This window comes from Ochotona princeps, chromosome 2 (genome assembly GCF_030435755.1).
Source record: "Ochotona princeps isolate mOchPri1 chromosome 2, mOchPri1.hap1, whole genome shotgun sequence".
NCBI classification, from domain to species: Eukaryota; Metazoa; Chordata; class Mammalia; order Lagomorpha; family Ochotonidae; genus Ochotona; species Ochotona princeps.
Window position 1 is genome coordinate 55,416,291 of NC_080833.1, and position 26,268 is coordinate 55,442,558.

Genomic DNA, 26,268 nt, shown 5'->3' on the forward strand with positions numbered 1-26,268 from the left:
AGCATGTGCTGTCTCAGTACTGCTTGCTCCCCAGCTTCTCTGCTACTTTTTTGGCTTGGCTGAGCTACTCAGGAATCAGCTACTGGAAAAAGGCCTTCGGGGAACTGGAGAAAGACAAGCAGCAAACAGATTCTTCATGGCAAGAAAGCCTCCTTAAATCAGAGTTGGGTACAACCTGAGTAGCTGGCTCCTGCTTCCTGCACTTGAACTATCCAAATAGACTGTTGGAACTTTATTAGAGCAACAAAGAAACTAGGCAGGGAGTTAGATGTGTCCATACTGAATCACAGGCACTTTTAAGGATATAGTTCAGAGGGAGACTTCCTTCAAAGCTCAGTCTACCAAAAGTTGACAGACAACATTTCCAAGCAAAGTGAAATCTATAGTCAGACACTCCTGAATCTTTTTGCATTAGAAAGGGCAGGGCAATGCCCACAACCTGATCCTGCTTACTGTCCAGTGGAGGAAGATCAAAGAAGTGTAAATAAAATGATAATCTTCATCTTAGCAAAAAAAAAAGTAGGAAGAAAATGAGAAATTACACTTTCTAATCAAAAATTGAAATGTACACTGTAATGAAACCATACCTGAGTAATGATGCCTGGATTCTAATCCCAAACTGCAAATAACCTGAATGCTAACTGTATTCTAAATATGTAATAAGTCAGGGATCAAAAATAGATGATATACAAGTTAAAATAAGAAAACAATTAGAAATCATTAAAAATATGAAAAAAGGAATGACACAAACCAAAGCTCTGGAAGATTTTTAAAGTCGCTGATTTTGACATGTTACTGTTTCACACGTTGTAATATTCCAAATACTCAGGCTCCTAGAAAGTTGTTTTATTTTCTAAATAGTCTACAAACATTCAAGGAACTCAAACAATGAGATGAAAAAAAAATCCAATTGGAAGATGGGCAACAGATCCACTACTTTACTAAAGCGCGTACACACACACACACACACACACACACAGGCTCTCATTGACTGCTTTACTTCATGATCTCCCAACAACAGCCTCAAGGTGAGAACAACGCTGGAGCAGGGAATACAGTCCAGGTTTCCAATGTAGGTGGCAAGAACCCAAACACCTGAGTCAACCATGGTGCCTGCTGGGGTCTGAACTGGCAGAAAACTAGAATCAGTAACCAGAGCTGAGAATCAAATCCAGACATGCCATGGTGGACATCTGCTCCCCAGGGTAACAAGTCTAAGTAGCTCTCAAAGGAAGATATACAAATTGCCAACAGGCACCTGAAAAAATGCTTGACACCTCTAACCACCAGGAAATGAAAATCAAAACCACAATGAGATGTCACATCACTCCAGTTAGATTAGTTACTACCAAAAAGGCAAATGATACCAAGAGCTTGCAAAGATGTGGATAAAAGGGAAGCTGTTACACAGTTGTTTTTTTCCTTCCAGTTCTTTTCTTTTTATTCTCTTGATCTGCTAGTGGGGAAGAGAAGTGGACCACTCCTTGCTATCAAACTACGTCAGCTCCTGGGGATAGGGGATGGTCATTTGACACCGGCTTAAAGTCCGATGTGGGGAGGAATGTTCCAAGGGTGTTACACAAGTGGTTTTGATAGTTCTCAGACACTGTTGGCTTTCTTGCACTGGGGTTAAGAAAATCTTTCAAAGGTCTATTGGCTGACCAAGTTCATACAGTGTGCATTGATAGACTCAGACTCTGCTGCAAAGCTTGATCAGGAGAGTTGACCAACCTATTCTGCTTTCCATCCTCAAATGAGGCACACGACATCCTCTGTTGGCCTAGATGAGCTATCACGTCAACCATGTGCATCTAGGCACTCTATGCACTGCACAGGCATCAACAACTGAGAAGGCCCAGCCCCAACATAGGCTTTCCAAGGTTACACCGTGTATCCTCTGATTTTCCCCTTGACTTGGATTTAAGACCAGTGATCCGGTTGGGGAGTCCCTCAAGAAGTCTCACCTGGAGTAACCTGACTTAACTCTTGTGTGTGCCAGCTGGTGCAGGGTTATGCTCAGTCCATCTCCTGCACCAGCCAACATACATACTGTTGGATACAGCTCATAGTCAGTTCTGCCCTCAGCTCCATCTCATGCAAACTGACAGGTGTGGCTGCCTAGCCCAGCCCAGCCTGCCACAGGCTCAGTCCTCACACACACACACCAGCGGGTACCGTGGCTCTGGCGCTCAGGCTCACCAGCAGGAGCTGCAGTGAGCACGACAGCAGTGCCATGCCCACAGCCAGCCCCCAATCCTGTCAAGGGTACTGCAGTCCAGCCTTACATGATTTGTAACAAGTCTTGGCACTTGCCACCTGGTCCTGCTGCCTAGCCCTGCTGGTGAGTATCCATTTTGACTCTCTTACTTGTCAGTGGATATGGTGGCCTCGCTGAGTCTGGCTCACCCCCAGACCCAGCCCAAATACCGGCCAATGGGTGCTGCATTCCTGCACAGACTGGACAACCCTCAGTCCCAGCTCTTACGCTCACTGTGGAAGCAGCATCCCGGCAGGGGAATCCCCTACCAGGCTTGCTCCCAGTCCTGGGACTTGTATGTGCCAGTAGGTGCTGTGCCCAGACTGAGATGGCCCATCCCCCAGTCTCAGCATTAGTTAACAGGTGCTGCAGCCCAGCTTAGCCCAACCCTCTCCCATTCCCAGCTCTTGCTGGTGGGTACAACAGCCTAGCCCAGCCTGGCCCACATCCAGCCCCAGCCCTCATATGAACTGGCAGATGTTATGGTCCAATCTTGCCTGGCCTATATCCCATCCTGGCTCTTGCTTGTGCCAGTGTGTGCTGTGGACTAGCCCAACCCAGGCTGCCCCCAGACCCAGTCCACACATGCTGACAGGTGCTGCCCCTAGTCTCAGCTTCTGTACCCACCAGTGGGAGCCATGGCCTCGCAAGGGAGTTCCACAAGTTCCCCTCCAGGTTTATTTCTGGTCCCAGACCTTACAAGTGTTGGCCTGACGCAGCCTCTCCCCACTCCTAGCATTCACCAGCAGGTACAGTCATCCAGCCTGGCTTGGCCCACACACATTCTGGTCCTTACTGGTGGATGCCATAGCCTAGCCCAGCGAGGCCCACTCCCAATTCTGCCTTCTATGTGAACCAGGTGCTGCAGCCTAGCCTGGCCTGTCCTACATCCATTCTGGCTCTCGCAAACTCCACAAGGTGCTGAAGCCTAGCCCAGTCTGGTCCGCTGTCAGACCCAGCCCACATGCATGCCAGCAACAGGTGCTCAAGTCTTACCCAGCCTGTCTGCCCACAGCCTCAGCTCTCACACTCACCAGTGGGGCTACAGCCTCACAGGGATTCCCCAAAGTTCCTCTACCAGGCCAGGCAGTTCCCCACCCCGATCTTGTACATGTTGGTGGGTGCTTTGACCCATTTTGGCATAGCCCACCTGCAGTTTCAGCTCTCAGTGGCACATACTGCAGCCTAGCCTAGCTCAGCCAGGCATAGTCCCCACTGCATCCTGGCTCTCAAGCATTTCAGCAGGTGCTGTGGCCTGCACCAGCCTGGCCTGTCCACAGACCTGGCTCACACATATGCTGAATGCTCCAGCCTTACTTGGTCTAGCCCACCACCTCAGGTTTGTGCTCCTCAGCAGGAGCTGCATCCCAGTAAGGGAGTTTTCATGTTCTCTTACCAGACCTGCCCTCAGTCCCAGATCTCACACATACTGGCAGGTGCCATGGCCCTGCTTAGCACGGTATGCTCTCACACCTGGTCTTTGCATGCACCAGCAGGTGCTGCAGCCCGACTCAGCCTGGCCTCTTCCCAGCCCCAGCTCCTGCAAGTATCAGGTGAGTTCTGTAATCCAGCCTGGTGCAGTCTGTCACCACCCCAGCATGCAAACCAGCATGTTCTGTAGTCCTATAGAGGCTAGCCAACAAGTCCTCTACAGGATCTGTCCCAAGATCCAGTTTTCTCATGTTCCGATGGGTGCTGCAGCTCAGCCTGATGTGGCCCATGCCCTGCCCTAAAACACATGGGCAGGTACTGCGGTCTAGCCCAACCAGGCTTGCCCCTTAGCTCCAGCTCTCGCATCCACCACTAGGCAGCAAGTGATGCTACTTAGCCCAGCCCAGGTCTCCAATGGAGGTAGGTATCAGATCTGACCCAGAGATAACCTTCAGTTTCTCTCCTCTAGACTACCCATCTCAGCTCCCTCACCTTCCTTCAAGTGCAGTGGCTCAGTCCTCAGAAACTCCCAGAAGTCATTGCTGCTCTATCAAACATGCTCTCAGTGGCTCCCACTCCAACACCTCTCCAGGCAGTATCTGTAGCCACCCCTGCCAGGCTCCTGCCTTCAGTTTGGCTTAGCTCCGGCTGTTGCGGCCACTTGGGGAGTGAAACAATGGATGGAAGATCTTCTTCTCTGTATATCTGATTTTCCAATAAAATAAGTAAATCTTTAAAAAAAGGAAAATGGAGCACACACATACCATTGTATATTATTCAGCTCCAAAAAAGAATATCCCTGGCATCTACAATAATATAGATGGAATTGGAGGTCATTACACTAAATGAAACAAGTAAAGCATAGAACGACAATCATTGTATGATTTTGCTCATAACTGTAATCTAAAGAAAAAGATCTGACAGAAGCTTAGAACAGAATAGTGGTTACCAAAGCCTGGGGAGAGTAGAATGGGGTAAGAGGAAAAACTGATTAAGGGATATTAAGGAATTTTTTTTGCCAGAAAGAGATGATAAATTGTTGGTGAGATACAGATCTGGTGTAAGATTTGGTTCATTGGCGTGGAAGGCAAAGTTACAGACAGAGAGAGGGCAAGAGAGATCTTTTCATCCTCTGGTTCACTCCCCAAATGGCAGGAGCAGCCAGGGGTGAAGCCAGGGGCTTCCCCCGGGCCTTCCACATAGTTACAAGGGCCAGGCATTGGGGTCATCCTCTGCTGATTTTCCAGAACCACTAGTAGGGAGTTGGATTGGGAGTAATGCAGTGGGACTCAACTCAATACCCAGATGGAGGGCTGGCATTGCAGATGACAATTCAACCCACTATGCCACAATTCCAGCCCCAAGAAAAATATTTTTACCCTGATTCGAACATCATACATGCGGAAAAACATCATGTAATATTTATAAATATAGTCTTTATGTACGTTAAAAAATTCTAAAAGCTTACAATGCAAAAAAATACATCTAGCTTTTTAAAATTTCTTTCACAGTTTCACCTGAAATATGCTAGGTACAGATAAACTTGCAAATATTGAAGGTATATCATTTGCCGAGTTTGGGTATGTAAACACACCTGTGATACTGTCACCACATCTCACATCACTTCTAAAAGTTCTTGACCATTTTCAGGTACTGTCTTAACTGTATTGTTAACTGCAAGTACTGATACACAGTTGATTTGTCCAACTTCTTCATCCTATATAACGTTATTATTACTGAACAACTCCTGTTCTCCCTGGCTTGCAATTCCCTGGCCATAACTCAAAAATGTTATGACTGAAAAGGATCTTTCGTGTAACACAGGTTGCCCCCTTCATTAATTAAGTAGCAATTCTAAACAAAGGTAGTGATAGGTTTAAGGCCAGACAGCAACAGTTGTGACATAGTTATTCTTTAGCCCTGAACTTCCTGAGAACATGACACTGCCATCTGGCACAATAATCAAATGACTGTTCGTTGAAGGCCAAGTCAAAGAGAGTTCAACTTGCACAAAAGGTTCCCCAAACATACTATGTATCTTTTGGGTCCATTTTATCTTTCTTAAAAAATACCTTATGTAGAGTCACTAAGTATCTGTGCATAGCAGGCATTTCAAAGATGATGGTGTACACAAGTTGGCAACCTGACAGCTCAGGACAGGTGTCTGGCCCCAGGTAAAGGATGCCTCCATCCTTTACCCAAAACACCCATGTTGAACTCCTGCCTGTGGTTTCTGACCCCAGCGTCCGACTCACTCAGGCTCTGGGAACCAGATGTAATGGGTCAAGTGACTTTTCTAATCACCCAGGTGGGAGACCCTGATTGAGTTCTCAGTGCTTAGCTTCAGCCCCAGCTGTTGTAAATATTTGGGGCGTAAACTAACAGATGGAAACATGTGATCTAACCATCTTCCTGTACTCTCTTAAATGAGTAATTAATTTAAAAAGTAAATAATTTAACTGTACTGTAACATTATAGTTTAAATTCTACTGGTCAACATAGTTGTATATGACTAAAAAAAAAACTTACTTACCTTATATTTAAGCCAATGAAGTTTGTCCATGTGAAAATATAATCTCCACCAAAGACCATTCCAATATAAGTTATTAATATATTCTAAAATAAAAAAGGGAATACACTGTAACATACGTTTAACTGAGCTTTCAAAATGTAAATGTAGAAGTCCAGTTGCCTAATGGATAAGTTATCGTCCTTCAAATACAAACGCATACTCATCCCTGTAGTGACTTAAATATCTATCCTTAAAATATAAAAATAAAAACTACTGCCAGGGCCCGGCGGCGTGGCCTTGTGGCTAAAGTCCTCGCCTTGAAAGCCCTGGGATCCCATATGGGCGCCGGTTCTAATCCCAGCAGCTCCACTTCCCATCCAGCTCCCTGCTTGTGGCCTGGGAAAGCAGTTGAGGACGGCCCAATGCTTTGGGACACTGCACCCACGTGGGAGGCCTGGAAGAGGTTCCAGGTTCCCGGCATCGGATCGGCGCGCATCGGCCCGTTGCGGCTCACTTGGGGAGTGAATCATCGGACAGATCTTCCTCTCTGTCTCTCCTCCTCTGTGTAAATCTGGCTGTAATAAAATGAATAAATCTTTAAAAAAAAAAAAAAAAACTACTGCCAGCAACATCCCTAAAATGAGGGCAGTAAGAGCAATTTAATAGGAGAAATCAATGCTGTTCACCTGTTTCCAATCTATCCCTCTAAAAGACAAATGCTTTTGCCAATATTGGGGGGAGAAAAGACTAGCCAGATTATCAAACTTTCCCAAAGAAGCACTGCTGTTTCCAGGGCAGAAAACAAAGTCACACTTAGCAGTCGTAGAAGGTCAGCTTCTTCCTCCGCTGAGATAACTGTTGGCTTGTGAGGGAGGAAGGGAAAGCCGTGTGTATGAGAGCATCTTTCCTTCCTCCTTTTAAAAAGGAAACAAGGCTTTGCCAACATGAAGACTGCTTTCAGAGGCATCTTCCACTTTGTTAAGAAACATATGCGAAGACATCTCAAAATAGTACACACCAAATCATCTCTCCCAACACCACCAGGCAAAAACACCTGCTGGCTCCATCTAACCATCCTCAAACAAAACAAAAGTGAAAAACAATTTTCCAAAGTTATCATCCGGTTCCTCCCCTATCTCTTCAAGTTTATTATAAGTTGTGGCTTCCCCGTCTGCTGTTATAACTGCCATGAATTGCAAATGTCAGGAATGGTTTTTAGTAACCTCATCTCTCCTAGATTAGGCTTATGAGACAGAAAAAGTGAAGTGCTATAGTGTTCTTAAAGGCCAACAACAAATTTCAAAAGTATTTTTATTCCAGAGTGTCCTTGAAGAGCATTCAAGATGGTGACAGCCAACTTGGGTCCTAAGCAAGGGAAGTCAGGTTGCCTTAGAGTAGATTTTCTTAGTATTTGAAGGGAAAATTCATGTAACCACAAATCAGGCCAGTGGGTAATACTGGAAAATTAAGTGGCAAGATCTTTCTGTGCATTCAGGGATAGCGGGAGAAGGTGATTAGTTTATATGATTTGCCCAGTGAACTTCGGCAAGAAAAAGAACACAGAGTCCACAGCTTGCTCCAAATCAGAAGTACGGGCTGGCACTGTAATAGCACAGTGAGTTAAGCTGCTACCTGCAGCACAAGCATCCCATGTATCCCAGCCGCTCCACTTCCAATCCAGCTCCCTGATAATGAGCTGGGCAAGCAGAACAAGATGACACAAGCACTAGGACCCCTGCAGCAACAAGGAAGACCAGGGTGACGCTCCTAGCTCTGGCCTGGCCCAGTCATGGCCACTGTGGCCATTTAGAACCAGTAGACAGAAGACTTTCTCTCTTTCTCTCTTTCTCTTTCTCTCTCTCTCTCTCTCCTCTCTGAAATTCCACCTTTCAAATAAACAAATCTTAAAAGACAAACTGCACATATATGCTAGATCATCTTTAGCAAGATTTACTAATCAGGAAAAGCCAGTAACATCCCCCAAATACACAAATACAGAGTACCAGGAAGCCTAGAAGACTGTCCTGGTAGCCAAAAACTAACTGCAAATCTCACACTTGCCTACACTTAGAAACCTGGTGTAAAATGCAGATTTCCAGGCTGTATTCTAGAAATTCCGATTCAATGTATCTGGCACCAGCCTAGAATTTCCATCTTTACATAGTTTTCCTAAGTGATTTTCTCACCACTCCAGAGAAACAAGTCATACTGCTCGCAGGGTTTGCACTGCTGGGGCTCTTAGGCCCAGAAGGAGGTTGCACGTTCCTGAGTGGGCTGTGCTTGGGAGGCTAAGGCAGAAGCTCCACTGCAGCCCAGGAGGCCCCAGTGGCACCCATGTGTCTGAAGGTGCCAGCCATCCTTCATCCAACAGAGACCCCACGCGGCAGTGAGGAGCAAAAGCAGCAATGAACTGATCAAACAATCCAATCAATCCTCTCCCTCCAGAGTCTGACTAAGTCATGGAGCTCTTGGACTATCAGGAAGAGGAACATACATCAAAAGAAAAGTAGAGATTTTATGTTGATGAAAACATAACAGTATTAGTATCCCATGCTGAAAATGACACAGTACACTGAGAAATTCCAAGCAAATACGTTTAGTTATTAAAATTAAACATGGACTTTCATGCACCATTTTTCTCCGTGGCTAAAAACATGGCACCACTTTCCCTATCTCTCAAGTTCTCACTGCCATTAGTGTGAAAATGTGAGCTATCTATTTTGTTCTTGAAGCATTCACTCTACAAAATCAATACTGAGATGAGAGCTAATCTGGGGGACGGGGTGGCTACAGCAGTCTCAGCCAGCTCAAGTCTGAAGGCATAGTAAGTATCTCCACTTCCCTGACCTGGAGTCATAGACTTGATTTAACCCAATCTAATTCCTAAAATTAGATCAGATAGATACCACTCCAGTGGGGGTAGAGGGAGAAATCTGGAAGACCAACAAACACATTACTACCTTTCTGGTCTCTGGCACCAGAAAGGAATTCATAGGACATCTTCCCCCACCCCCTGCTATCCCCAAGATCAAGGACCCATCTCTCTCTCTCTCTGGATGTTTCTACAAAGCAAGTGCGCTTTGCTAAGTCATTAGAAACTCAGATGTACTGTGGCCTCACACAGGAGGCCTCAGACTTCACCCAGCAACTTTAGCTCAGTATGCTAATGACACTGGCTCCATTGCTACTTCCTAGCAAGGAAATGACATGATGAGGAGGAAATGACATCACTGGAAATGACAGACCCAGGCTTTAAAGGTGGGCCATTCAAGTATGGTTATCACCTTAGAATTGCATAAATGAAATGTATTGTATATTATTTTTAAATTAATAATTTGAAAAGGAAACATAAAAATGAGCCATTGTAGATTTGGCTTAGACCTAGAAAAACTCCCTTGAATAGGTTCTAGCAGACATCCCCTGCTCACACACCAGTCAGAACTCAGCAAGGCAGAGAACAGAAGGGACCTAACTAGACCTTAAACAGATGGGTCCATCAGTACCAAGTGACCCCTCTGTCCTGACAGAAACTGGTCTCATTCTCTTTCTTCCTCTACTCGAAGATAACACAGTGTTCTTTCTTTTCCCTTAGAGTTAAGTTGCGTGAAAGCAAACATTAGGTCTAGTCTGAGGTTTTAAACAGAGTTTTGAAAACTGTCACCAAACCATCATTGGAATTTGGCCAAACCATCATGATTATGGGACTTCAGGCCCTAGCCAAATTTTAGAACAATTTTCTTTTCTTTTTTTTTTTTTTAAAGATTTATTATTATTGGAAAGCCTGATATACAGAGAGGAGGAGAGACAGAGAGGAAGATCTTCCATCCGATGATTCACTCCCCAAGTGAGCCGCAACGAGCCGGTGCGTGCCAATCCGATGCCGGGAACCAGGAACCTCTTCCAGGCCTCCCATGCGGGTGCAGTGTCCCAATGCATTGGGCCGTCCTCGACTGCTTTCCCAGGCCACAGGCAGGGAGCTGGATGGGAAGTGGAGCTGCCGGGATTAGAACCGGCGCCCATATGGGATCCCGGGGCTTTCAAGGCGAGGACTTTAGCCGCTAGGCCACGCCGCCGGACCCAAGAACAATTTTCAAATAAAGCATTTGTCAAAGTCAGAACTTGTTCAACTCACCTTAATACAGCCAACTATTGTAGTTGTAAGAGCAGAATTATACTGCGTACAGAGCACTATGGAGTACATCAAGATAAACCTGGAATGAAGAAGGAAACAGGACATTTTAAACAGATCTTGTTACTTTCTTCTCCAGCTCCAGCCAAAAGAAACAGGCGGCGCTGCCCAGGCCAGCACGCCCTGGCCACTGACCAGGTGTGAGCCTTCCCTCCACCCTGCTCACTTATGCTGAATCTTCCATTTTTTTTTTTTTATTTTACTAACAAGAAACACATGTCCACAGCAGGTGTTCTGCCCTGCTGTCTTCACCAAAATTCTAAAAGTGTCATCGATAATCAATGCATGCTCTTTAAATATCTGCTTCCTGCAAATCTACCTAAGCCAGACGGACAGCAGAGAGCTCAGCCATGCTTGTTCAGTTTTTCATAACCAATGAGGGCAGCATGACATCCGGGCCAGGAAGAAGGCACGAAAGATCCTTCAGCACAAAGGGAAAACAAATTACAGCTGTTTTAAGCAAAGACGCAAGTTGACAACTAAGTGGCAGCAGGTGTGACCCCTTCAGATTGGCTAATGCCCTGGGTCTGAGGCACCAGGTCAGCTCTACGTGGAAGCAGCCACTCTGTGCCAGATTCAGTCCCAAGTAGCAACAACTCACTTGCTGAGGAAAAACAGAAAAACATCATGGAGGTGAGCAAAGGCATGTCTGCAGATATCCTCTTGTCTCTGACATAGCCCCTGCTAAAACCAAAAAAAAAAAAAAAAAAAAAATCCTCTTCCAAAATGAAGTTAAACATCCTCAAGAAGAAATGTGGCCAGTTCAGACTGCAAAACCTTCTGGTGTTCTGGAGGACCAGGGTAGATGTGGGACGGATTAGGCTAGGTCTCGACCCCTACTGAGCTATGTGTATGAGCTGTATGTGGGTAGGGACGAGCTGTGGCTGGGCTGAAACATCTAACAGCAAGAACCAGATTGGGTTGAAGGCCAGTTAGGAAAAGACACTGTTCCTGCTAGGACAGGTGAACTGAGTAGGGCTGGCTCATGGACCCCCTGGTATGCACAAAATCTGGCATTGGGTGAGGTTCTGATGGAGAGCCTGAGCAACTCCTCTGGCAGGACACAGACCCGGCAGGTAAGCGCAAGAAGCATGAAAGGAAACAGTCCAGAACAGGCCATGATAAGTATCCCACTGGCATACATTTGGCATGGGTCGGGGGCAGACCAGGCTGAATCAGTTCATGTCATCCACTGGCAAATCCAAACACCGGAACAGAGTGTGGGTCGAGCCAGGTTCGGTTGCGACAAAAACCAGTGCACAATATGAAATGCCAAGGTGAGGTTGCCTGTGCCAGATGTGACCGCAACGCCCAACCAGCACCTGTGAGAATCAGGAAGGGAGAGGGAAGAGCCCGCAGGGGAATAAGGGATGGTTCCCTTGCTGGACAGTCGCTCCCACTGGAGAGCGTGAGCTGGGATGGGGATACACCAGACCAGGTAGGGCTACAACACCTATGCGCTTCACGTGAACCAGATTAGGGAAAAGCCATTCTGGGCTGATTGTTCCTATTGGTGCAAATTACAATTAGAGTGGGTGGGGGTTGTTTGGGCTTTGCCGCAGCAGAAGCTGGCAGGGGCTGGCACTGGGGACTAATTCCATCAAGTTAAACCACAGAACCACTTGGAGGGTGCATAATCCGGAAGTGGGAATGGCCTGGGAGGGAAAGGTGGGCTCCTCCCTCTTGGGTTACCACTCCCATGGGAGGGCGACAAAAATGAGGACAGGGGCTGGGGTGGCTAGACAGAGAGGCACCCAACAACATCCGTGAGGGCTGGACAGTTGAGCTGGTTAGATGGAACTAGGCTTTAACACCCATTGACATGTACGAGACCCGAATGGGATGTGGGACAGACTGGACCAATCGGCTACACATGCTGGCAAACCAGGGTAGGGGCGGGCCTGGTGGGGGTTATTGTGGGTCGCTCCGACTAGACTGCAGCTCCCACTGGTTTATGTGAGGGCCGAGTGTGTGCTGGGCAGAACCAGGCTGGACTGCAACACCCATTGGTTCCAGTGGAAGTCAGGGCTGAAAACAGAACCAACCCAGCAATTGCAACCACCAGCTGATCGGGGCAATGGACTGTGCCGGGCTCTGTGCTTGCTAGTACATTATAAGAATCTGGTCTGGGAACACCTCATGTCTACGGCCATACCACCCTGAACGTGCCCGATCTCGTCTGGGAACACCTCAGACAAAGTTTCTTTGGGGATCCCCCCAATTGAACTGCCGGACTCAGAACCCTAACCATGAAAAGACAGAGGACAGAACAAGTCAATCAACCACCTCAACTACAGGTTGGCAGTGAAAAACCGGGCAAACGGAAACTTTATGATGGACTATGTCAATCAGTGGATTCTTCAACATCATCGTGCTTGGAGTGGAGAGACTGGCAGCAATTCAGAACTGTTGAACTATCAAAACCACCTGAGCAAGACCCTCGGAGCATGCCCGCGTCAGGTACCTGGGGTGGGTGGGAGACTGGGTGGGGCTTCTCCCGTAAAATCACCCTTTACCTCAGATATATGAAGGAAACAATATAGGAATAATAGTCTTACCCATTTTCCTGTAGCTCTTGAACCCTTTACCCTAATTAATTATGTAAAGATTGTCAAAAATATAATAAAAAATTTTAAAAATTAAAAAAAAAGAAATGTGCTGGTTGCTGTCACCTACTAATTGTGCAAACTTAGACAATTAATTTCTGAGTTTGCTTTCTCATAGGAAAGAGGGCAACGTGGAGGGGAAAAAGCACAGAATAATGCGCAGTGAAACGTAACCTTGAGTGTTACACAGTAGGTGCTCAGGTAAGCATGCTGCTGGCATCGGCTGGATAACCTCGACAAGGCTGCTGCCCACCTGAATCTGCAGGTTTAATTATCTTGATTATCCTAATTTAACAGACTCAAGAGAGCATTGAGAAATGAGGCACAAGGATCTAGAGGAAATTTCTCAGATCTGTTTCTCTACACAGCTTATCTATTCACAAGGCAGCGGAGGCTCACCCCATCACACAGGAGAGGGCAAACTGCAGAAGAAACAGAGCATCAGCCCAGCCTTCAAACTCCATTGCCTGCAAGAAACAAGAAAACATTCTATCTTAGAGCAGGCCCTCAGTATCAGCTGCCCTGCACACTAGCAGGAATTATTATCTGCGCGCACACACACACACACACACACACGACATCCCCAACCCCCAATCTCGAGCCATGCATTTCCCGGCATCACTCCAATGACAGGGTGATGCTCTGGAATATCAAATGTATGCCGCTGAGCCAATGAACAACTCCAGGAGGGTTTTTTCCTTTCCTTTCCAGAACGAGTGTGGAGAAAGCAACAAGAGGAATTTGCCCAAACGCAACAGCTCTCTCAGAAGGCTGATAATGTGCTGGCGTTAGAGTTCTCAATTATTCACACATGCATTCTGTATAACTAAATCCAGCTGAAGGACTGGGAAGAATCACTGCTTTAAAACAGCAACTGAACGCCTTGAAAAGCAAGGAGTGCATGTGTTGGAGTCAGAGAGGAAGTTCACTGTATTCCTTGCTTTTTAAATCCAAAAGCAAAAAAAAAAAATAAAGAAAGAAAAACGAAAGGGTGCACCAGTATGTCTCATCCAAAAGGGAGCATTTCTCTCTCAAATACATAGTTTCTTACATAATATAAACTTTATAAGCAAATGTGAAAAACATATCACCATTTCTCTCCTGCTAACCTGTCCAGCTTTAAGTCTTGGCACGTCCATGCATATTTCACTCTGGCCATACAAGGCCCCTTCTGGTTTATGATGCCCAGGGCACAATTTTGTGCCTGTCTGCCTTTGCCCCTGTGCGTCCTTGTCATCTCTGCCCACCCACCCAATGCAAACTTGAAGTCCCTATGCCATGTCCTCCCCAGTGAAGTGCTCCTTCCCCAGTGCCTGCAGGACTGGCCTCTCTGAACCGTGTATCTTCCTACAACCGAGTCCACAGATGGGATGTCCCAGTGGGGAGGCCCTTCTACACATTATCTCATTGTGTCCCTAACAGCACTTTATATACAGAAGACATCCTATTTGTTGTGATAACACATAAAATTCAGCAATTTTTAGTGGAAAGTTCCATTAATACTGAGAACTGCAAAATCACATCACCACCATTACCTTAATCATAAACAAATTCTCTCACACAAAGGCAAACACACAAAGTACTCTCCAGTCCCTTCCCCACTGCTAGCCCTCGGCAACCTCTACTTTCTATCACTATGGTTTAGTTTTCATATAAATAAATATTTTTTTTAAAAAAGAACTAATTCAATTTTTCGTAAGTTACTCAGAAACAGTTGAGAGGGAATCCTCCCAGGCTCTTTAAAAAGAAAAAAAAAACACCAGTATTACCTTAATTCCCAAACCAGGAAAATTATAAGCACAAAGTTGAACCTTGACTAGAACTCATTAAGTACAAATCACAGGTTGAATCATGCTTCTCCCAAATACATATGCTAAAGTCTTTTTTATCTTAGGGAAATTAATATCAAAATGTCCATACTATTCAAAATAAATTACAGATTCAATGAGTCCCCTTCAAACTATCAAGGGCATTCTTCTCACATCTAGCCAAAAGTGATCCTAAAATTCATATGCAAACACAAGAGACCCTGAGAATAGTCAAAGTAATACAAAACAACATAAATAAGATCATAGGCACCATAATACTATCTTTCAACACACAAGGGAGGGGTGTTAAAACAGCATGCAACTAACACAAAAATAGACATGCAGACTCATGGAACAGCACAGAAAGCCCTCTTAATAAGAACTGCAGGCGGGCCCGGTGGCGTGGCCTAGCGGCTAAAGTCCTCGCCTTGAAAGCCCCGGGATCCCATATGGGCGCCGGTTCTAATCCCGGCAGCTCCACTTCCCATCCAGCTCCCTGCCTGTGGCCTGGGAAAGCAGTCGAGGACGGCCCAATGCATTGAGACACTGCACCCGCATGGGAGACCTGGAAGAGGTTCCAGGTTCCCAGCATCGGATTGGCGCGCACTGGCCCGTTGCGGCTCAGTTGGGGAGTGAATCATCGGACAGAAGATCTTCCTCTTTGTCTCTCCTCCTCTGTGCATATCTGGCTGTAATAAAATGAATAAATCTTAAAAAAAAAAAAAAAAAAAAAGAACTGCAGGCAAACTGGGATCAGGGACTCACTCTACCTAGTATGACTTCACTTAACTAACCACATGTGAGATTTATATTTCTAACTATGGTCACAGTGTGCGGTACGAGATGTTAAGACTTAACATATGTGGACCTGGCACAATGGCTCAGTGGCTAAATCCTCTTCTTGCATGTGCCAGGATCCCATATGGGTGCCAGTTTGTGTCCCAACTGCTCCGCGGAGAGAACGCAGCCGCTTTTGGCAGTGCAGGGTCCGGTTGCCAGCTTTTCCTGGACCCCCAAGAGTATGCCTAGGCGTTTTTAGTGTCACCACTGCTGGGTGGTGGTGACACATATGGAAGTATAGTTGGCTTCCGTATACTGATCTTGTATGGGGCAACTTTGCTAAATGAATTCCTTCTGATCACTTACTTTTAGACTCCTTACGCTTGTCTATATACATAAATATGCTTCTTCTGTAAAGTCGTTCTTTTTCCCTTCTAAACTATATAACCTGCAATTTTTCTTATCTTACATACCAATGAATTCTTCCCCTACACTGCTCAATAGAACTACAGGCTAAAACCCTTGCTTAGTTTTCAGTCTTGTTCACCATCAAGTGCATGGGCAACAGATTTTCAGCCAATAGCCTGATTACATCGAGAAAATCACTTCTATTTTTTTTCCTAAATGGCTTCTATGGCCAGGCTAAGCCAACTGTAGCCAGAAGCCTGGATTTCAATCCAGACCTTACTTGTGGGTTAGCAAAGAACTAACACTGGGATGAAGCCAACATCCAAACATAGGTACTCCAATACGGGACATAACCATTAGGCTTAATACTTGCTCAGAGAATACAGATATTCTTGCTACCTATTTTGTCTTGAGTGAATTCTCATTGTTTGTTTTTTTAAAGATTTATTTATTGAAAAGTCAGATATATACAGAGGGGAGAAGAGACAGAGAGGAAGATCTTACGTCTGATGAATCAAACCAAAACACACTATAATGTGTCACGTGCCATGACTTCTTAGCAATATCTGTGACAGGCCTAGGACAACAGCAGCACCAATTGCCCGCCCTTACCCCAGTGAGAAATATGGATTATTTTGAATGCTTACTTCAATCTTAGTAGCAACAAGTTCCACTTCCAGGAAAATTTGGTAAGCAGAGTTATCAACTTGAAATCTGAATTAAAATTCAAAGTGTAACTAAAACATGTTCTTAGTAGTTCATTACCCCTCTACTATCCTTAAAGTATAAAGGCAAACCATTTTGTCTTTGGATGTCATGTTAAAGACAAATGACTAATAAATGATATCATTCTATTTTAAAAATTCTTTCCCCTAAAAAAAAATCAAAGTCATTATCTGAAAGCAAACTTCTAGAAAACTTCGGAAGAAAAACAGAGATCTTGTCAGTGATTTAAATATTCAGCACAACTCTCCCTCTATCTCGAGAGAAGAAGATGAATTAATGGAGCCAGGGATTCTGCTATCTATCAGAGACTTCACTACTGTACCCATTTGCCACAGACCCTTCTACTCTGTCTCCTGCTCCTGGCTTAGACTAGAAATTAGAGTCCAAGTATCCCACTACCTTGCAATAGGCTCTACCACCCAGATAACATCTATGTATGATGATAAAATTATAGCCTGGTCCAAGGCCTTATGTTATGGCAAAGCCAATTAAGCTGCTACCTGCTACACCAGTGTCCCATATGAATGACAGTTTGAGTCCCAACTACTTCGCTTCCACTTCTGATCCAGCTCCTGTTAATGTATCTGGCAGAGCAACAGCAGACTGTCCAAGTGTGTGGGCCCCTACACCCACATGGGACACTAGTTCCTGGCTTCAAACTGGCCCAATCCAAGCAAGCTATTGTACACATTTGAAGAGTGAACAAAATCAATCTCTTTCCCCTCTCTCTCCCCACACATCGCTGTCTCCTCTGTGTGTGTCTCTCTGTAACTCTTTCAAATACATAAGTAAATCTTAAAAACAAATTACACACTCCAGCTTACCAACTAAGACATCTGCTCTGTTTAAAAAAGTATTTCTTGAAAGGTAAATGTGTCTAAAACACCAACAGGCAAAGAGAAAATATTTATTCATTCAGATGTAAGGAATAATTGATTCAATTCACTGGTTTTTACCTCTGAGAACACTAAGGACCTGAAGACAGAAAGTCATCTGTCTCTGTACGTGGGGAGAATAATGTAGAGTCTGAAAAAAACCAATCTGTGTAATCCATGACAAACCCTGGACAGGCTAACACAACAGCCTGAAGTCTCTTTGTCATTTGGACACCAGTGCCGAGCAAGAGGCCCTCCACGTAGAAACTTTTGTGTGGCTACCTCCCCCTTGACTCCTCGGAGCCATGTCACTTCAGCAGCGATATAATGAAGACATTATCCAAGGCACTGGTGCTCACAGTGCTGGCCTTGTGAGACCCACAGCGGGAGACTGCTGTGCTGTTCCTGCTGAGAACACCTAGCAGGGTGTACTGCCAGTAAGCCAACCTCCACCTCCTGTCACTCTGAATCGCTGCCTTTGTGCTATAAACGCATACTTTAGGAGGTACAAGGGACCACACTGAAATGCAATATGTGCTGACATTTTAGGGAGCCTTAAATGTATGCGGTCTGCTCCATCTTTATCTATGTTAAACACACACCTATCATGGACACTGAGCTGGCCTCTGCAAGACACACACATTTTTAAAAGAAGAATTTGAAAATACAAATGTTTTTGCAGTGCTATATATTATCATTCCTGATAAACACAGGATTTTGAGAACCTTGAAACATACCCAACTACTCATCTACCCACACCCCAGCACCAAAAAAAAAACGAAAACAAAAACATAAAATTTTTAAAAAGGGTACACACCTACAGGCGAGTTTAGATTCTCACCAGAATGCTTTGCTCAAATCTTAACACAAGTGCTACATGCTCACTGGAGTTGCCCAGTTGAAACATGTCTTTCCATTTTTATCATGGAAAGAGACCTTCGGCCCTAGTTCTTGCCTACAGAACCATCCACTTCCATGTCCAGTTCCTGCCTCTTTGTGGTGCTGGCCCTCTGGGCCCTCTTACTGGGCTCTTGGAACTAACAGAGGGAAGCTTTTCCCCTCTGCCTGTTATGGTTGACAGTGACACTTTAAGCCAAATACTTTGGCTCTGATCTTGCTTCAATTTGTATATTACTCAAGAGTCTACAATGCTGAATAATGAAAGAACAAATGGATTTGCTGCACCCCTTCCAGCTATTTCCAAATGTAGGACTCATCATAGGCCAGTCATCGATTAGAGAAAAGCTCTTTTTCTTATTGCTTATTTCATAAAGTAATTTTTTTATTAAATAAAGCATTTATTAAATTGTGATAAAAACATTCCATCAAATTACAAAACCTGAGTAAGAAAAACAAACGGCACATGCTTAACTGTAGTTGACATTCAAATAAAATTTGCATTCCCAAAATATTATACAGTAATTAGAAAATACCAGCCAAAGTAATATTAGTATACTTTTACGTGCGGTCTCAACGAATTTGAACAGAAGCAAATTTTAACAAAGGCAAATTTTACAGTGAAACTTAGCAGTAGATTAAGGATCTTAACATGTTTATTTTACTGCTATTTGACACTATGATACAAAAATAAGAGGATTTACTTGACATTTTTAATAAATATCTCATGGGCTGTTGAGTGCCTTACCGGTGAAAAGATTTAACTGGCTAATCTCATCAATCCATTTTGTACATTTAGTAAGCATCAACTCTGCCCTACATAACTCTTAATGCAATTCACAGCACACAAATGATTATCATATTAAATACATAATCAACTCGGACTTCTCAACAACGAGGAAATTAGTAAACCATCAAATGGACTGCTTACCATACACTTTCCTCATAACTAAATAACACACAAAAAAATCAAAATAATATTTGTCATCACTCTAAACTATTGCCAGCAACTGACGGAAACTGCCAATTGCTTATTGCTTATTTCATAAAGTAATTTTTAATATTTATATGGATTTATAATAAAAAATAAATAGAAAGATGAACAACTTGAAAGACTCACACTTCTGTTCTACTTACCCTGTATCCTCAGAACTTCATAAAAATTTGCTGGTAAAATTAGTTTACTACAAATTCTTCTAGAAATAATTTTTATTTAAATAAAATAAATCTAGATGGATAATTTTACTTCAACCAAAGCTCAGCATACCATACACATGGTTTTGCCCCGAGCTTTCCCATCTCATCATTTTTCTCGGAGATCTTTTCAATCAACACACAGAGTTTCTATGCACAGCGGCCGTGGGTCAGGGGAGCCAAGTCCAGTGGGTGAGAGCAGTTAAGTAGAATTGATTATCAAGGAGCACTAGGTTCATGCCAGCCATGAGAACACACACTGTGCCCTCAAACCCAGTAAGGAGGTAGAACCAGTAAGTTCCACTTTTCCATAACACCCCAAAACCCTTCTTTCACAGTCTATACCATTGTGCTGCTAGATCAACAGTTCTGCTCCCCTGGAAGATTCTACACTCCACAAAGGTAAGAACACCACCTCATTCATCTCCCTATTTCTTACCCTGAGCCTAACATGGTGAGACACACAGCAGCACCTATTTACTTGAGGAGAATGCTAAGGGGGAGCACGTTAAGAGAGGAATGTTAAAGCATGGGACGGTAAGAGTGCAGTGGGTCGACTCCCTACTCCAATAAATGTTTTGAAAAATACTAGTAATAAGTAGTGACAGCGAGGCTGAACAAACATTTAAGTGAAACCAGAATGCTAAAGGGGTATGACTACAAAACATTACGTTCAGCTCCCATAATTAGTCTATCATCCCAACTTGAAAATATTTAGATGAATACCATTCTTCAAAATCACAATTCTAAAATAAGCCCTGACAATTTTGTTGGAAAAAACAAAAAACTACTCAAATTCCAGTTCTCTTTAAAAACTGAAGAAGAATCCAGGGGAAAATCTAAACATAATCTTAACAGGTGGCAAAGTTATTTTTTTGACTATCAATAAAAATTCTATTGAAAAGCATTTCAAATTGAATGTGAGGGTGCTGAACTTTTAAAAAGGCAAGAATTCCACTGTAACTACGCTCTGGAATGAATGCCTTCCTGGGTGTTTCTTCAACACTAACAGTTCCTTCTACAAGCTAATAATAGTTTCAACTTAATGAAAAATCCAATTTAACTAAGTCCTCAGAACACATATTACTTGTTCCAACTTCTTCGTGAACAGATTGATCTCAACTGGACTCATCTGTCCTGCCATGAAGAGGCTGTCTATCTCACATTACGTTCTTGCCCCCAACCTGAAGCATGAGGGTTGCTTTCTGCCAGAGGCTTCCAGAAGGCAGAACACCAGGGAAAAACCATGGTCTTTGGCGCTGGTTTTGGGTTTAAATTCTGACTTTACTAACCATCAGTAACATCATGTTGTGCGACTATTACCCTCTCAGAGGTGCTACTTACTGCCACTTAGGAAAAGTAGCGGTGACTGAAACTTGCTAGAGCTGTTAGGGAGACTGCATTATATCAAACACAAAGTGTTTAGCATATAACACAGACTTAAAACATGTCAGTTCCTTATCCCAATTTCTTCATATTCACAATATATACAATCAGCATTCCTTCTTACAACATTAGCTGTTTCCTACCTTGGACCTGTTTTCAGGCCTGTTGGTAACCAGGTAGCACTGTATTATAACATTTAATACACATATTCAAGAAGATCTGTGTCCATTTTGTAAAAGATGTCTTGATAAATGAATGAATGACTAAAACTTCATGGGCTATTAATTGCCTGTGTTTGGGTGCAAGAACAACTTTGCCTCTACAAATCTCTTATTTCAATTTCCACTGATTTGTGGGAATTGTCACTGTCTTAAGAATAGCTAATCAATACATCTATTCTGAGGAAGTGACTAGTGAAAGGAATCAAAATACGGCGGTCTGGTGCAGAATCTTTGGTAGATTTTTTGATTTCTATTTAATTGGAAAAATCCTATGAATTCTAATCATAGGTCATCATTTCTTGTCCCATGACAAAAATTAGAGAAAAATTCTCCGGACTTACTTTGCTACTCTATTCTGGATTTATTTAGCTGAACATTTACAGAAAACTGGTAAGCTTCTATATTAGTCATCATTTATATGGCTAAAGTCACCACACAGGGCTAACTCCTGAGGTGAGAAGAACCAACCTGGGAGTTAAGCAAGAATGACAACTATACACAAACATTGTGAACGTTAGTGATGCCTAGCATTTTGTTTAGTACTTCAACAACTTAATTATTATTTTATTATTCAAGGATAGTTTGCTCTCACTTGTGTATTTTACAGGATAGCAGAAATATTAAAACTTCCTTTCCCTAGCATGTAAGAAAAGAACACTAGTTAGCATGCACTGTTTTTATGTTGACAGTCAGAGCTGTTTGGAACTATTTTAGTACTGTCCAGTGCTTACGCCAAGAAAAAGGTTAGCATGCCATTAGCAAGCTAAAGGGTACATTTTTAGTTTTTGACTACTTAATAAGTATATTTCTTTAACAACCCAAACGTCTACCCTTCAATCATAAACAATAATATAATTCATTAATACAAGCCATTAAACCATAATCAGAAAGTCTTACCTTTTGTGCATCTCCTGTGAAATATGCAATGGCCAGGGTGGGCAGAATCATGAACAGTGCATTGTAATACAGCAGACCATATTTTCCCAGCTCCTAGGATAGTAAATAATTACATGTTTTATTTGGTCCTATGACTATCACCCCAGACACAGGTATACACCATTTTGTATGACTTTTTTTTAGTTACAAGCATTTTTTAACTTCAATAGTTTAGTTTGAAAATACAGTAGTAAGCATTTATGCCATATGACTCATGTAGCCCTAAAATTCTAGGTAATAAAACCCCCAAATTATTAAAAGCATCTTAGTGTGTCCACACACTTCTAGAAAAAAACAATTAATTGACTGCTATTATCATAAGCATCAAAAGGTGGGTCTGAACTGTATGGCAGCAGGAAGTTATACTGAAGCAAAACTACCCTTAAGGATAGGCTCCAGGCAGGCCTCTGGGCTATCAAGATGCTTGTGTCCCACACTACAATGCCTGGGTTTGACTCCCAAGTCAGCTTCCTGCTAATGCAGGTGCTGGGTGGCAGTGGCAATGACTCAAGGAACTGGGTTCCCGCCACCCACATGGCAGACCTGGGTTGAGTTGCTGGCTTCCAGTTTCAGATGCCCAGGCACCACAGAAATATGGGGAGTGAACCAGCAGATGGGAACTCTCCTCTGCATGTGCATGTATCCAATAAATACATTTGCAAAAAAAGAACAGGTCCTCTGCTCATCAACCTGACCTGCGTCATCCAGGAAGCAGCGGAAGTGCGTGTGGGCACAGACAAGGACCAGCTGGATAACTGTCAAACAATACTGCACTAACTGCCAAAACTGTTCCTCCTTTTAATTTTAACTCTTGGAGTATCTTTCTCTCTGCCTTCTTACATACAGACAGAAACTACAGACATGCTATGTCATTATAGACATGTTAGTGTATTATGTTCTTTGTTGCCTTATAGTGCTGTTTAGCAGTCTCTGCATAATTTTTTCCAGTACTGCTGTCTTTTATAGTTTTCCTATTTATTTCTCTTGTCATCTGACTTTTCATAGTGTTAGAAAGCCTATCTCTACAAAAAAAATCCTATCTTCTGGTTTGTGGCTCCCAAACTGTGAGACTGCTAAAGCACAATAATGAGCTGAAAAGTTGTAATGCAAAGAAGTTACGAATCATTTCCGAATGAGGAACTAGACTCTCCTAGAGTAAAGCACATAGAACCCACTGTTACTTTTTCCTATGTTCTGAGAAGTACTCTAGAATGTGTTAATACAGCAGCCACCAACTACAGGTGGCTGCTTAAATTTCATCCTCATTACCTAAAACTAGCAATCCACTTCCTCAGGGCTATACTAATCCCTTTGGAAATGCTCAACCCCATGTGTGTCTGGTGGTTACTGTAACAGAAAGTAAAGACAAAGCTTTCCATCATCATAAAACATTCTACTGGACAATACAGCTGAAGCTGCCAGATGAATGAAATGTTAATATTAGTTATTAATTTTCCAAAACACTAGTTCTTAACAGAAAATAATGAAGAAGGACTAAATCTTTAACCACTCTCTCCTCTATTTAAACAGTAAAAATTTTTTTTCTAGCAGCTGTCATGAAATAAACTATTATATATTTTATGAGCAAATACAAGGAAATGTCACAGAACTGCTACACGATGTATATATGTTTACCCTACACGATGTATATGTTTGAAATGTTGTGTCATAGCCTACAAATATGTACAATTATTGTAAAATAAAATTTTAATTCAATTCCCATAATTATCAAGGTAAATAAGTATAGGATACTACACAAGAGGTAATGCTGGAACAAAATGTATTACATGTAAGTAATACTATCTTTGATTCTTCAAGAATATTCTAAAACAAAAACTTGTGTGAAAATAATGAAACCTGCTGGTCAGCCACACAATCTACAGTTCTTTTCCAAAGGAGAAGGCAAAGGCCCGGGCTAAGATCACATCAATTCAATACCAAGACATGAGCCAGCAAGACTTCTACATTTAGGATCTGAGCTCCCAAAAAGCATCTGAAGTAGTTTCATAAATGCTATATATTCAGCCTAGACCAACTAAGCAGATAGTGTCACCTGACTGATGAGAAGACACGAGTAGCAAAATAAGATAGAACCATGGTCAGTTAGATTTAATCGTGAGATAAAATATTGTAGGCCACTCAGAAAACCAATGACAGCTAAGATAAAAATCTCAGCTGAGTGCTCACGCAGGCGACATCCTGATGTCAAGGATCACCCTGTTGGTACCCAGCCTGTGACACACAGAGCTGAGGTCCAGACGGCCCTTTCTTACAGAAAAGTCGCCTCATAAGATCGTGTTCCAAAAGCAGTGTGGCTCAAACACTCAGCTTTCTGATCTAAGGGAAAATCAAAAGTGACTATATTCAAAATATTAAGACAATATAACCTTAAAAAGCTTTGTGTACATGTTACAAGTAGAAACCAAAGAACCGAGTTAATACAAAGTTTTTACATATGAGATCTAGAATAGAGACTCAGTGTTGCCCTGAGAAAGACATTCTCTCCCACCCATCCTAAGTGTTTTTTCATTATCCTTGTTTTGTGTTTCCCCTGAATCAACATTATCATTCCCCAAAACTGTAAAAATATATTAAAGAAGCTTTAAATTGCTACCTACTTTTGAATCTAATTTTTGTTTTACATATGCACCATTTGCTGCTGTTAGGACATCGTTTATCAGAATGAAAACATATCCTTCCAGATCAAATGCCAAGTCAGAGCTGCAAAACATAAGCAAAACTTTAAGAACAATTTACACTTCAAGAACACACATTTCATTTTAAATAGGTCCAAACAATTTGAAAGGATATCTTATGTACGTGAACATTAGGCATTTTGTAAGCCGCTAAATATTCATTGCTGCCTGGTCATAATTGGTAATTTCATGCTTACCAAGGGATTCTTTACAAACAAGAATCACTAACACTGAAATAGATCATTAGTAAAAATCAATCATATCAGTTAATAACATTTCTCTGAAGTCAAAGTCAAAACAAGCTGCCAAATTCACCGTTAGTAAACAGAAGCTTCAGTGACAAGGAAGCTGATAAGGAACCACAAGAACAAAGTTGTTCAATGTCACTTTGTGAAGTCGCATAAAAGTTAGGATGCTCTTGCACAGGCAGGTGGGTCACTAGATGGAGTTTCTGAGTGTGAATGTTAGTTCTCAGGTCAAGCTCAGGAGTGTTTAAGCACCTAGGAAGGTATAACTAGTGAGATTCAGAAAACAGAACATGCCTGTTGCTTTCGTAGAACGCTAGGTACACAGGATAAAAACCTAATAAATTCAATAGAATAAATAAAGTTGTGAGCATCCTACCTACAATGGTGGCCCCACGTTTGACGACTGCAATGATACTATATACTTGGAGTAAAACTACCAAATGTAACCGGGGCTTCTGAGAAGCTCAAAGCCATTGCAATTTGAAGTGGAGCTGACCTAAAGCACACGCCAGCTACCCTGAGCAGTCTCATGGGCCTGATTAACTACAGATTTGCTTTCCCAAGTCAAAGGTTCTAATTAGAGAGTAATCCCCCTCAAGAGTGCTTCCCAGGCTAAAGCAAGCCCTGAAGAATCCCTGCTGTTCTGTACTGCACAGATCCTGGATCCCGCAGCCTCAAGCATATTAGGGCATCCCCAAGAAGAAAGGAGAAATCACACACAGAAGGAAAAGCAGTCAGCTATAAAATCTAATTCTAGTAACTGATTATGCTTCTCTCTCTTTTTAAGAATGAAACTTCACTTTAAAATTAATAGTAAATAGAATTTGACTTATAATATTTTCTCCTTATCTATAACAGAAGGACTTGCTGAAAGCCAATATGACAGTCCAGAAACAATGGAACTTTGAGAGAAGAGAAAGCATGTCAGACTGACTTTGTGGCATTAGCAAATCCATACAGGCAGGGCCTGGGCTGGGTAAAACACAGATGCCTTCTGGTCTTCATTTTGAGTTTTGGGATAAAAATGTTTCACTATATTTAAAACTGAAGCTTATGAAACATGGCAAAACTTTTAGTATTCTAATAGAATATTATTGA

The 26,268-nt window shown here is 42.8% G+C and overlaps 1 protein-coding gene across 2 annotated transcripts in view; it reads right to left on the reverse strand.

Moving 5' to 3' along the window:
- Positions 1 to 26,268, reverse strand: part of SLC35D1 (solute carrier family 35 member D1) — a 41,745-nt gene that overhangs the window by 10,232 nt on the left and 5,245 nt on the right. The window contains exons 7-11 of one of the 2 annotated variants that reach the window (XM_004588751.2): positions 24,845 to 24,947; positions 22,188 to 22,280; positions 13,395 to 13,462; positions 10,333 to 10,411; positions 6,222 to 6,304 (exon numbers count right to left, since the gene is read on the reverse strand). In XM_004588751.2, the coding sequence (XP_004588808.2) occupies positions 6,222 to 6,304; positions 10,333 to 10,411; positions 13,395 to 13,462; positions 22,188 to 22,280; positions 24,845 to 24,947 (426 nt within the window). Of the gene's footprint in view, positions 1 to 6,221; positions 6,305 to 9,677; positions 9,914 to 10,267; positions 10,412 to 13,394; positions 13,463 to 22,187; positions 22,281 to 24,844; positions 24,948 to 26,268 lie in introns of those variants that run through there. The other variant, XR_009244465.1, reaches the window with a different exon arrangement.